At 36.9% G+C, this 12917-nt stretch overlaps 1 protein-coding gene across 5 annotated transcripts in view; it reads right to left on the bottom strand.

The window, feature by feature from the left end:
* Positions 1 to 12917, bottom strand: part of RNF17 (ring finger protein 17) — a 129971-nt gene that overhangs the window by 72049 nt on the left and 45005 nt on the right. For all 5 annotated transcript variants that reach the window (XM_082364886.1, XM_082364887.1, XM_082364888.1 and 2 more), the window contains 5 exons: positions 11784 to 11942; positions 7557 to 7746; positions 6130 to 6298; positions 4611 to 4801; positions 3524 to 3665 (listed from right to left, as the gene is read on the bottom strand). In XM_082364886.1, coding sequence (XP_082221012.1) covers positions 3524 to 3665; positions 4611 to 4801; positions 6130 to 6298; positions 7557 to 7746; positions 11784 to 11942 — 851 coding nt within the window. The remainder of the gene's footprint in view (positions 1 to 3523; positions 3666 to 4610; positions 4802 to 6129; positions 6299 to 7556; positions 7747 to 11783; positions 11943 to 12917) is intronic.

Below are 12917 nucleotides of genomic sequence, written 5' to 3'. Positions count from 1 at the left end.
ATGTAAAAAAAAAAAAACCTTTTAAAATTGCACCAAAAAAACCCACCTAGGAATAAACCTGACCAAGGAGCTGAAAGACTTATATGCTGAGAACTATAAAACATTAATAAAGGAAATTATAGAGGAATCAAAGAAATGGAAAGCTATCCCACACTCTTGGATTGGAAGAATTAATACTGTTAAAATGGCAATACTACCCAAAGCAATCTACAGATTTAATGTGATCCCTATCAAATTACCCATGACAGTTTTCAGAGAACTACAACAATAATCCAAAAACTTACATGGAAACATAAAAGACCCAGAATTGTCAAAGCAATCCTGAGGAAAAAAAAACAAAGCAGGAGGCATAATTCTCCCAGATTTCAGACAATACTACAAAGCTACAGTAATCAAACCAGTGTAGTACTGGTACAAAAACAGACATATGGATCAATGAAACAGAACAGAGAGCCCAGAAATAAATCCACACACCTACGATCAATTAATCTTCAAAAAGGAGGCAAGAATATAAAATGGGAAAAAGTCTCTTTAGCAGTGGTGCTGGGAAAGTCGGACAGCTGCATGTAAATCAATGAAGTTAGAACATACCCTCACGCCATGCACAAAAATAAACTCAAAATGGCTTGAAGACTTTTATAAGACATAATACCATAAAACTCCTAGAAGAGAGCATAGGCAAAACATTCTCTGACATAAACTGTACCAATGTTTTCTTAGGTCAGTCTCCCAAGGCAATAGAAATAAAAACAAAAATAAACAAACAGGACCTAATGAAACTCACAAGCTTTTTCACAGCAAAGAAAACCATAAACAAAATGAAAAGACAACCTACGGTATGGGGAAAATATTTGTAAATGATGCAACCGACAAGGGCTTAATCTCCAAAATATATAAACAGCTCATACAACTCAACAACAACAACAACAAAAACCCAACTGAAAAATGGGCAGGAGACCTTAATAGACATTTCTCCAAAGAAGACATACAGATGGTCAGTAGGCACATGAAAAGATGCTCCACATGACTAATTATTAGAGAAATGCAAATCAAAACTACAATGAGGTACCACCTCACACTGGTCAGAATGGTCACCATTAAAAAGTCTATAGGGGGATTTCACTGGTGGCGCAGTGGTTAAGAATCCACCTGCCAATGCAGGGGACACTGGTTCGAGCCCTGGTCCAGGAAGATCCCACATGCCACGGAGCAACTAAGCCCACGCACCACAACTACTGAGCCTGCGCTCTACAGTCTGTGTGCCACAACTACTGAGCCCGTATGCCACAACTACTGAAGCGCGCATGCCTAGAGCTCGTGCTCTGAAACAAGAGAAGCCACTGCAATGAGAAGGCTGCGCACCACAACGAAGAGTAGCCCCCACTTGACACAACTAGAGAAAGTCCGCGTGCAGCAACGAAGACCCAACACAGCCATTAAAAAAAAAAAAAAAAGTCTATAGGGACTTCCCTGATGGTCCAGTGATGAAGACTCCGTGCTTCCACTGCAGGGGGCACGGGTTTGATCCCTGGCTGGGGAACTAAGATCCTGCATGCCGTGTGGTGTGACCAAAAAAGTAAATAAAAACAAAAAAATTAAAAATAAATACATTAAAAGTTTACAAATAACAAAGGCTGGAGAGGCTGTGGAGAAAAGGGAACCCTCCTACACTGTTGGTGGGAATGTACATTGGTGCAGCCACTATGCAGAACAGTATGGAGGTTCCTCAGAAAACTAAAAATAGAGATATACCATATAATCCAGCAATTCCACTCCTGTGCATATATCCAGACAAAACTATAATTCAAAAAGATACATGCACCCCTATGTTCATAGCAACACCATTCACAATAGCCATGACATGGAAGCAACCTAAATATCCATCGAAAGATGAAAGGATAAAGAAAATGTGGTATATATATACAATGGAATACTATTCAGCCATAGAAAAGAACAAAATAATGCTATTTGCAGCAACATGGATGCAACTAGAGATTATCATACTAAGTGAAGTAATTCAGAAAGAGAAAGACAAATACCGTATGATATCACTTACATGCAGAATCTAAAATATGGCAAAAAATGAACCTATCTACAAAACAGAAACAGACTCACAGACACAGAGAACAGACTTGTGGTTGCCAAGGGGGAGGGTGAGAGGCAGAGAGATGGACTGTGAGTCTGGGGTCGGCAGATGCAAACTATTACATTTACAATGGATAAACAACAAGGTCCTACTGTACAGCATGGGGAACGATATTCAATCTCCTGGGATAAACCATAATGGAAAAGAATATTAAAAGAGAATGTATGTATGTATATAACTGAGTCACTTTGCAGTGCAGCAGAGATTGGCACACTGTGAATCAACTATACTTCAATTAAAAAAAAAAACAACCAAAAAAACCAGTGTGCTACTGCCATAAGGACAGACAGATGGACCAATGGAATAGAATAGAGAGCCCAGAAATAAACATTCACGTATATGGTCAACTGAGTTTTGACAAGAGTGCCAAGACCATTCAATAGAGAAAAGACCATCTTTTCAACAAATGGTGCTGGGTAAACTGGATATCCAATGGGAAAGAATGAAGTTGGACCTTTCCCTTACACCATATATAAAAATTAGCTCAAAATAACTCAAAGACCTAAATGTAAGAGTTAAAACTATAAAACTCATAGAAGAAAACACAGGGGGGAAAAGCTTCACGATGTTAGACTGGCAATGATTTCTTGGATATGACATCAAAATACTGGCAACAAAAGAAAAAGTAGATAAACTGGACTTTATCAATTAAAAACTTTTTGAAAGAATGCTATCAAGAGAGTGATAAGGTAAGCCACAGAATAAGAAAAAACATCTGAAAATGATATATCTGATAAAAGATTAATATCCATAATGTATAAAGATCTCCTATAACCCAACAACAGCAAAATAAATAATCCAATTCAAAAATGGGCAATGGACTGGAATTAACTCATTCTAAGGGCCATAATGCTTTGTGTGACACATAAAGCATGAACACAAAGAGATCAATAAAGATGAACTTTAATGCTGGTAGCTATCTAAAACAAACCCATCAGTCATATATCCAAAATTTTCTATGAATGCCTTTAATCTGAATCTATTTTGGTATTCGAAAATTATCTAGGAACAATAAGTAAATTCTCATACATCATCAGAAGCAGGTGTTATCATTTTATTTTGATTTGCCAGCTCTATGTGCTCTCCTGGTTTCTAGATTGCAGAAGGTAGCAAGAAACATTTACACATTAGGGATCCTTCATTTTCCTTCCCCTCCATACTTCACTAACTTGCATGATAAAGATTTCCTTCAATTTACTATGAATCACGTGAATTTCTTGTTTAAAAACAAGAAACTACTAAGCTACTAAGAAACTTAAATTTACAGAAGGTTGATAGTGGTTTGCTCTAAATTCATACTGGGTCCTCATTTCCATTATAAATTTCTACTTAAAATTTGAAAAAATACTTTGTCTCAAAGGACCACTATATACTTACCAACTGAAGATAGAAATCAGTAGGACTATTTATATGACAAACCATAACTGAAACATCTGTCATTCCTTTAGGCAGAACAGGTGGATGATAGTGTAACGTCGTACTTTTTTCAGAGTGACTTCTTGGTGATTGAGACCTAAACCTAATTAAAAGCATAAGCAAGAGCCATTAAGTCTCTCTTCTCTCAGTGAATTGATCTGAAGAAAAAGGACTTACACACATACTGATTTATCTACCAAGAGTATTTTTCCAATTTGTCTCTTCTAACTTACAACATTTCTTAGTATTGTCTCCAACTATCAAACCAGGATAAATAAGAGGTCAAGTCTCAAAACTCAATAATTAACCTTCAAGTTTGTGCTGGAACATTTTTGAGTTGGGGCTGTATGTTCTACTCAAAGTTTCTACTCTTTTGGTTGACAATACCCAGCATCTATGGTAGCAATCAGAAAGGCCAGCTGAGCGGTTTCTGTGACCCCTTTCACCTCCAATACTCTACTTAAGTTTTATTTTTCCAGAATGGAATCTACTTGGGTCACTTCCAGAGTCGTGTAATTGCTCAGGACAGAAAGTAGTATCTTCCATTATCTCTGTGGTTACTTAGTCATCTTACTTTGTTCATCAGAGATGAGAAAGGAAAGAAATTTAAGTATCTACTCTAGATTCATACATTAAATATAGAGTGGTGATCATGATCTTATTCCAAAGGTTAGAAAATGTAAGTCAAGAACTGTTAAACTGTAATTCTTGAAACCCTAGTGGAGCTACTTGTAAAAGTTAGCAAGAGTCTAAAGAAATGTTCCATATCTACCAATCGTTTCTATTTTGAATTTTTTCTATTTCCTTAAATCAAATGATCTGAATGCAATTTTCACAGACAACCGTACTTAGAAAACTCTGACAGCAGTATTTTTAACCTCTTCGAGTATGTTAGGATGTCCCTGGTGGTCTAGTGGTTAGGATTTGGTGCTCCCTCTTAGTGTATGTTACAGTTCACTTTAGAGCCCATATCTTTTAAAGGTAAAATCTGCTGTTCCAATTTACAGCTATAACCTTGAAAATATTTACATTTTAGTAAGTTACCTACCTTGCTAGTTCCATAAAAACTAATGCATCTCTAAGAGACACAGGCATATCACTGCTTATTTTATTTGTTGGTGGCTTCTGTAGATCTACAATTAGCACACCATCTTCTTCTTTAAAAACTTTCATTAAAACAGCCTTCTTATTTACCATTTTCAAAAATTCTATTTTAGCTTCTTCTCCCCAGCCTTCAGTCTGTGGAAAAAGTAAAATTCCAATGTATTCAGTAATTATAATTAGCTCTAATGGTACAACGTTGTAGATTTAGCTTTGTAACAGCCAAAGTCTGCAAATTCGAACAAAGGCACTGAACGAACCATAGATATTTAGAAGCAGCTGGGCCCACAAACCCAAGGACAGTCTTTATGTATGCACAATGTACGGATCACACTTAGGTTTTATAAACATGGTCTCAAGGTGACCATAAGCTGTTGCACTTCAGGACTTAGTTTTACTTCTGAATATTAATATCAAGATAATAAATAAAAATTTAAAAATAAAACAAGTATTATATACGAATTTTCCACTTAAACGATGAAATCCAAAAGGTAATTTTGAAAGCATGATGGAAGCCATGTAATACATTAAAGATATTTACAATCATTACCAGGTAACTTAGTTTCCATTACTAGCAATATATGAGGTAAATGCTACTTAAACAATAAGGAAAAATACTCACCCATTGAAAAAAAAAAGTCTCACTGAACTTTGAAACTTTAAGTACTCATACTTAAAGTAAATTTCACAGGCCAAAACTACACATTCCTTAAAAATAAAACATCTTCTAAAGATTTTGTGAGTATAAAAGTAAAGCCCACTCAGAATAGAAAAGGCAAAAAAAAAATAAAAGATAAAATTAAAGCCAAAATAATTTTCCCATTTTGAGGAAAATACCAGGGCTAATATGTTTATGTGTTTCCTTTTACTTTTTTATTCATTTGTTCATTCTTTCAAATATTTGCTGAATGCCTACTACGTGCTCAGTGATTTGCTAAGTGCTGGAATACAAAGATGAGCAAAGGTGCAGACTCCTGCTTTCACAGACTTTATAATAATATAATTGCTTAACAAGTATTTTTACACACAATTTCTGTCTCGTAGGAGTTTTAAATCTTTCTGGGGAATAAATATTCATTAATAATACAAAGCAGAATACAATATAGGCTATAAGTAGTGAGCAAAGGGCCATGGAAATAGTGAAGAAATGAATGGAAACACATACCACATAACATTTAAAATTTATTTTTCTCTCCATATTTATTTGACTCCAAAATTTTATGGTTTACTTGGATATTTCACCCATCATTATGTTCATACATGCATATTCAACTCAATATCCCATTAAGAACGGTTCTAATTGTAGAAACTGAAGTTCATTTCCTTTTTTATTGGCACCAATAGTTTATTATACAAAATGTATTTAACAAGAGAACTGAACCTACATTCAGTAATCTGGTCAGCAATGCATAGCTAAAACTGGACTATCTGGCCCCTGAATAATAAATGATTTAAGTCTCACTTACTGAATTCTGTGGAACAATGTCTTTCAATGAGCACGGCTGTGCTAATGGCTGGATGTCTTTCAGCAGCCCTTCAATATATGGCTCAGACTTCCTCAGAGCCAGACACAAGTCATTTAGTGTGACATGCTGCTTAGCAATGTGTTCTGATCTCATATGAGTATCACCAACTCTGGGAAGAATTCAAGCAATATTTACTGAAAATAATGCTTCAAGCCCAAACTTGCCTTACCCCACAAAAGGTATGCATTTCTAAGGATACTCTCTTTAAGTTAAATCTTCTAGGAAGTTACACTCTTTTAAAAATTTATTTATTTATTTTTACATCTTTATTGGATTATAACTGCTTTACAATGGTGTGTTAGTTGCTGCTGTATAACAAAGTAAATCAGCTATACATATACATACATCCCCATATCTCCTCCCTCTTGCGTCTCCCTCCCACCCTCCCTATCCCTCCCCTCTAGGTGGTCACAAAGCACCAAGCTGATCTCCCTGTGCTATGCAGCTGCTTCCCACTAGCTATCTATCTTACACATGGTAGTGTGTATATGTCAATGCTACTCTCTCACTTCGTCCCAGCTTACCCTTCCCCCACTGTGTCCTCAAGTCCATTCTCTACGTCTGCATCTCTATTCCTGCCCTGCCACTGGGTTCATCAGTACCATTTTTCTAGATTCCATATAAATGTGTTAATATATGGTATTTTTCTCTTAGAAAGTTATATTCTGATTCATACTATCTCACTATATAGATTTAATCTAGCTTTTATAAACACAGACACTGTTTCTACCTATAGAAATAAATCTCAACTGCCTTCATCTGGATTGTCTTTCATATACCTATCTGGTTTAAATTTAAAAGGCATAATGACACCCCCAAGTAGAAATCTATTTATAAAGCTATGACCATTTAATAAAGTGACCATGCAAGAGTTAATACTGGTCCTTACTAGAAGAACATTTTCAGTTTGTTTTATTTTCCTAGAAGGCTGAGGGAAACAGTTTTGAACACCTAGAGTTAGACACTATGCCACTTTAACATACAATAATGAAATTACAGAAATATGATTAAAAACTTTACTCAATCATCTGGCAACTAACTGTAACACTTCATTTAAAAGAACCATTTTTGTGCCTCATTTCCTGCTTTGAGGCTATATAGAAGAGCATTTAAGTTTGAAACATCAAAAAGTTCTTTTTCCAAGCTCCCCATCTAGTAACACTGATAACTAATACTTTACTAATTTAGTAATTAGTAAGGCAAATTACAGAGCAAAATAAAAGGTATATGCCTTGGAAGTGAAGAAGGATAACTTATTCCTCTCTACCTCTTCCTACTTTTCTTTATTCTTTACTATCTCCCCTCCTCCCCCATCACAAGTGTTTCTAAGCAGACCACGAACACATAGTAATTATAAAATAACATACCCTGCAACAATTAGGACTTCAGAATTTCCAAAATCTACCATGAATATTTGTATTAGTGCAACTTTGTGGACTGAGAACTTGGTTGGAATACAAGGTTTTCTAATACTTTCACTTCCTATTGGAATTAATTCAGTAATAGTTCCTCGACACCACATTCCATTTTCAATACTGTTGACAAATATTCTTGCACCTAAATAATGGAGACAAATCATTATCAATGTTTATGAAGAAAAATATCTAATTAGCTCTAATTTACAAACATGTACATTAGTTCCACCACTAAGAAGTCTTAATTCATTTATTAACTGATGATACAGTACTGTGTCAAGTGCTATGAGAGGGATTAAAAGGTAGTGTATTTTGGCAGTTTCTGTTATACAGAAACTTATGACCTAGACGGGGAGGTAAAAACAAAGAAAACAAAGCCAGCAGTCCTTTACTGAGGACCTGTGTTTTATAAACTATAACAAAGATGAGTAAGACCGTCCTGCCATCAAGAAGCTCAAGAAAGGAAAGGAGACAGGCAAGTAAGTGACTGTAATACACTGTACTTATAACAATAAAGACCTGTCTTTGTGCATGTACACACATGCAAGTGCAGATATATATATACCGAAATCTATAAAATACTTTAGTAGCATAAAGGAAGCAGCAATGACATTCTCTTGGTAAAAGGGGAGTGTAAGTAAAGAAACCAAGAAAGGCAGAGTGTAAAGGCCAAAATTAAGAAATTAATACACAGTGGAGTTCAGAGAAGGGGAAGATGAACCAAGGACCAAGCAGCAGAGGAAGACCTTATGGTCTTCCCTTATAGAGGGATCAGATGAATTACAAATTAATAACCAGAAAAAAAGATCAAGTTAGAAAGAATTTTTATTTTTACTGTAGGCTCAGCAATGTTCTCAGTATTTTGTGTTTTAATTCACCTCCTCCCCACAACAACCCCATGGAGATGGTGCTTCCATCCTATAGGTGAGGAAACTAGGCAAAAAGAGGCTGAAAACCCAGCCCAAGCCACATGGCTATTTAGAAGAGGTAGGAAGAGAACCCAGGTAGTCTTAGAGCCCATCCTCTTAAAAACTCAGCTAGCATCAGAGATATACTTGGTAAGACTTGATCACTGATTATATACAGAGAGATGCTGTATAATCCCCTCTATACAGGCTAATAAAAACAGGATAGTTGAGAGGCACATCAGGGCAACCTTTTAAGTTCTACTAAAACATGTGTTTTGGCCTTGAGATTGTCATCAACCCTTCTCTTATGCTGATATACCATATAACCAATATTCTTAGTTTTAAACTATATGCTATTAAACTATTCTTTCTTGCAACAGATGAGATAAAAGTCTATTGAAGTCATCTGTTGTTCTTTATAATGAAGAACACAGGTAGGAAAAGGGAACAAGAGGATACTCTGCTAAAGCATTATATTACATTTCTTCCCTTACCATTAATTTCTCAAAAGATAAATGAGGGCTTCCCTGGTGGCACAGTGGTTAAGAATCCAGGGTAATGCAGGGGGCACAGGTTCGAACCCTGGTCTGGGAAGATCCCACATGCCCTGGAGCAACTAAGCCCGTGTGCCACAACTACTGAGCCTGTGAGCCACAACTACTGAAGCCCACGCACCTAGAGCCCGTGCTCCGCAACAAAAGAAGCCACCACAATGAGAAGCCCGTGCACCGCAATGAAGAGCAGCTCTTGCTTGCCGCAACTAGGGAAAGCCCATGTGCGGCAACGAAGACCCAACGCAGCCAAAAATAAAAAAATTGAAAGAAAAAGAAAAAAGATAGATGAGTATTTAAATCATGTATATCTACCTTGAAATTATAATTATCCTTGACAACTTAAAGGATGACTTTTTGGCTTTCTTAGAACATTTTCTAAATCTAAACTGAGCTCTTTTGTGCATATATTAAATTTAGAGAATTATTTGCAGCCGTAAAAATTAACTTTAACGCTACACTCTTCCCTCCTTAGATATTCAGAATTTAAACACTATTTTTTAAATTAATTTATTCTATTTATTTATTTTTGGCTGCGCTGGGTCTTTGTTGCTGCACACGGGCTTTTTCTAGTTGCTGCGAGTGGGGGCTACTCTTCGTTGAGGTGCATGTACTTCTCATTGTGGTGGCTTCTCTTTCTTTTTTTAATTTATTTTTGGCTGTTTTGGGTCTTCGTTGCTGCATGAGGGCTTTCTCTAGTTGTGGCGAGCGGGGGCTACTCTTCATGGCAGTGCACGGGCTTCTCATTGTGGTGGCTTCTCTTGTTGCAGAGCAGGGCTCTAGGCACACGGGCTTCAGTAGTTGTGGCATGCGGGCTCAGTAGTTGTGGCACACAGGCTGTTGCTCCGTGGCAAGTGGGATCTTCCCAGACCAGGGATTGAACCCATGTCCCCTGCATTGGCAGGTGGATTCTTAACCATTGCGCCACCAGGGAAGTCCCGTGGTGGCTTCTCTTGTTGCAGAGCACGGGCTCGAGGCACACGGGCTTCAGCAGTTGTGGCTCGCAGGCTCTAGAGCGCAGGCTCGGTAGCTGTGGTGCATGGGTTTAGTTGCTCCGCGGCATGTGGGATCTTCCTGGACCAAGGCTCGAACCCGTATCCCCTGCACTGGCAGGAGGATTCTTAACCACTGTGCCACCAGGGAAGTCCCTAAACACTATTTTTTAAGTTTAAAAATTATTATTCATTTTTATCAGAACTATATGATGATTCTAGTCTTGATATTCTGATAAGCTACAAAGATGAGCTGAGAGTTAGGAACACTTTTAAAGAACTACTATAGGGACTTCCCCAGTGGTCCAGTGGTAAAGAATCCGCCTTCCAATGCAAGGGATGTGGGTTCAATCCCTGGTCGGGGAACTAAGATAACACATGCCACAGGGCAACTAAGCCCACGTGCCTCAACTAGAGAGCCCGAGTGCCACAAGCAACAGAGCCCACGTGTCACAACTAGAGAGAGAAAAACCCACATGCCACAACTAGAGAGAAGTCCGTGCACTGCAACTAGAGAAGCCCACGCACTGCAATGAAAGGTCCCACGTGCCGCAACCAAGACCCGACGTAGCCAAAAAATTAAAAATTTTTTTTAAAAAACCTAATATATAAAGCTGAACGGACAATATAGTAGTTTTTGGTATTAGTTATATATAGGCATTGATAGTAACAGAATGAGAAAAATGCTCTATTAATAAATCAAACAAATCATAGCTTCATGTTATTACAGAGTACAATCAAATTTAATCAAGTGTTACAAGGAAAACGTCTGTAATGAAAGCGTAAATTACAGCGAATCACACACAGCCTTAGAATTGAGATGGCCTGACTAAATGTACCAGTTAGTTACCCTCTGTGTGGCCCTAGGACAAGGGTGCCACTGCCCGGCCTCCATCTCACTCAGGTGTTCAGTGACATCTTCAACGTTCACACGCAGACGGCAAGGGATGGTGGTCATACTACACGGGACACTCAGAGGAATACTTTCCTCTGGAGATGAGGGGACAAGTTATATAACCCATCATGGGTTTTGTAATTTAAAAAATATCTCACCTTACTCCCTAATGGAGTTTTTGTGTATATCTCACTCAACAGTCAATTTTATGTCCACTGACAGATGAATGGATAAAGAAGATGTGGTCAATGAAATACTACTCAGCCATAGAAAAGATCAAAATAATGCCATCTGCAACAACATGGATGGAACTAGAGATTATCATACTAAGTGAAGTCAGAAAGAGAAAGACAAATACCATATTTGGTATTTGATGAAGTGGGAGTTTGTGGTTGGTAGATGCAAGCTATTACAAATACAATGGATAAACAACAAGGTCCTACTGGATAGCACAGGGAACTATATTCAGCGATAAACCATAATGGAAAACAACATTAAAAAAAAAGAAAGCAAGTTCCAAATTACTATGACTCCAGTTAAACTTGGCAAATGATACTAAAAATATTTAAAAATCATTTTTAAATGACATTAAAAATACTGGAATTATGTATACTGTAATAATATTACTACTAGGTATCTCTGAGCAGAACAAAAAAAAAAACAGTCGATTTTAATACTTAGCTAAGTTACCTAAATAAAATTTAACCTATGTTAAATAATTCCAAAACCTTTATGCTTGCACAAATCTGTATTACAAAAAGTCTATAGGGGTTGGCCAATATTACAATAGTTAAATAAGCTTCATATTTTAACTTAGAGTAATATTTCATTACCTAGCTCCAAAATGTCTGAAGGATCAAGGTATACACTCTTACTGCAAAACTGATTCACCTTCTTTTCCAATACTGTTGCATCTTTTATCTGTGAATACTTCCGAATGTAGAAGTGGCAAGGATGTATTACATGGCTTACAAAAACTAGCTCTGGAGAACCTGGATGAGAATATTTAAACCACATTAATAAGCCAAAAGTCAGGAAAGAATTCACAGAAACTGAACGCAGTATCCTTTGAAAGAATGTGTCTTGTAGCACTGCAAACTCTAGAATACCTAGGCCCACAAAAGGTAACCCAAACCCCAAACAGTAACTAGACTGATAAAACAAACACATCCCACTTCCACAATGATTTCTTTAGCAACCTGAACTGCAAACATTTTATTTTATTTGCAAAATATGTTAAATAAGTGGAATTGAAGTTCAAGTAGTTAGTTAGGTTCTAAAGTCAGAGTATATGCTGTAACTCTACTGTATCACAACAAAACTTCAGAATTTATTTATAGACATAATTGAAACTCAGAACCCCATTGATAACGATGTTTCTAATATAGCCCCCCAAATCCTGTTTAAACTATACTAAACTGAAAGAACTAATAATTAGCTCATAGCCACTTTGAATCTTAAATCTTATCAGGCTGGAGAAGTATGAAAAAAAGTCTGGGAAAGCCAACATACTGAGCAGCATTTAGGGGGAGATATGTGTGTTTTGGTGGAAGTAAGGGTGGGGCAGAATAAAAGACAGTGAGAAACTTTTTGTATACAGCAGTAATTAAGCCAAGTGTTTCTACTGATATGAAAAGATCTCCAGAATATAATGTTAAGGAAAGAATTAAGGGGCTTCCCTGGCCGTCTAGTGGTTAAGACTCCACGCTTCCACTGCAGGGGGCACAGGTTCGATCCCTGACCGGGGAATTAAGATCCTGCATGCCATGTGACGTGGCCAAAAAAAAAGACAAAAAAAAAAAAAAAAAAAAAAAGGAAAAAAGAAAGGAATTAAAAAAACACTGCAGTGTATATGGCATGCTGTGTTTTGTGTACAAAAACAACCAAAAATGAGAATTAGAAAAATAATATATGTGTATTTGTTCAAATATGAATAAAGAAACTGGAAGGGAGGAAGAGACAAATGG

This window comes from Balaenoptera borealis (genome assembly GCF_965194805.1).
Source record: "Balaenoptera borealis genome assembly, chromosome: 18".
Classification (NCBI taxonomy): Eukaryota; Metazoa; Chordata; class Mammalia; order Artiodactyla; family Balaenopteridae; genus Balaenoptera; species Balaenoptera borealis.
This window is presented reverse-complemented; position numbering and strand designations above follow the sequence as displayed.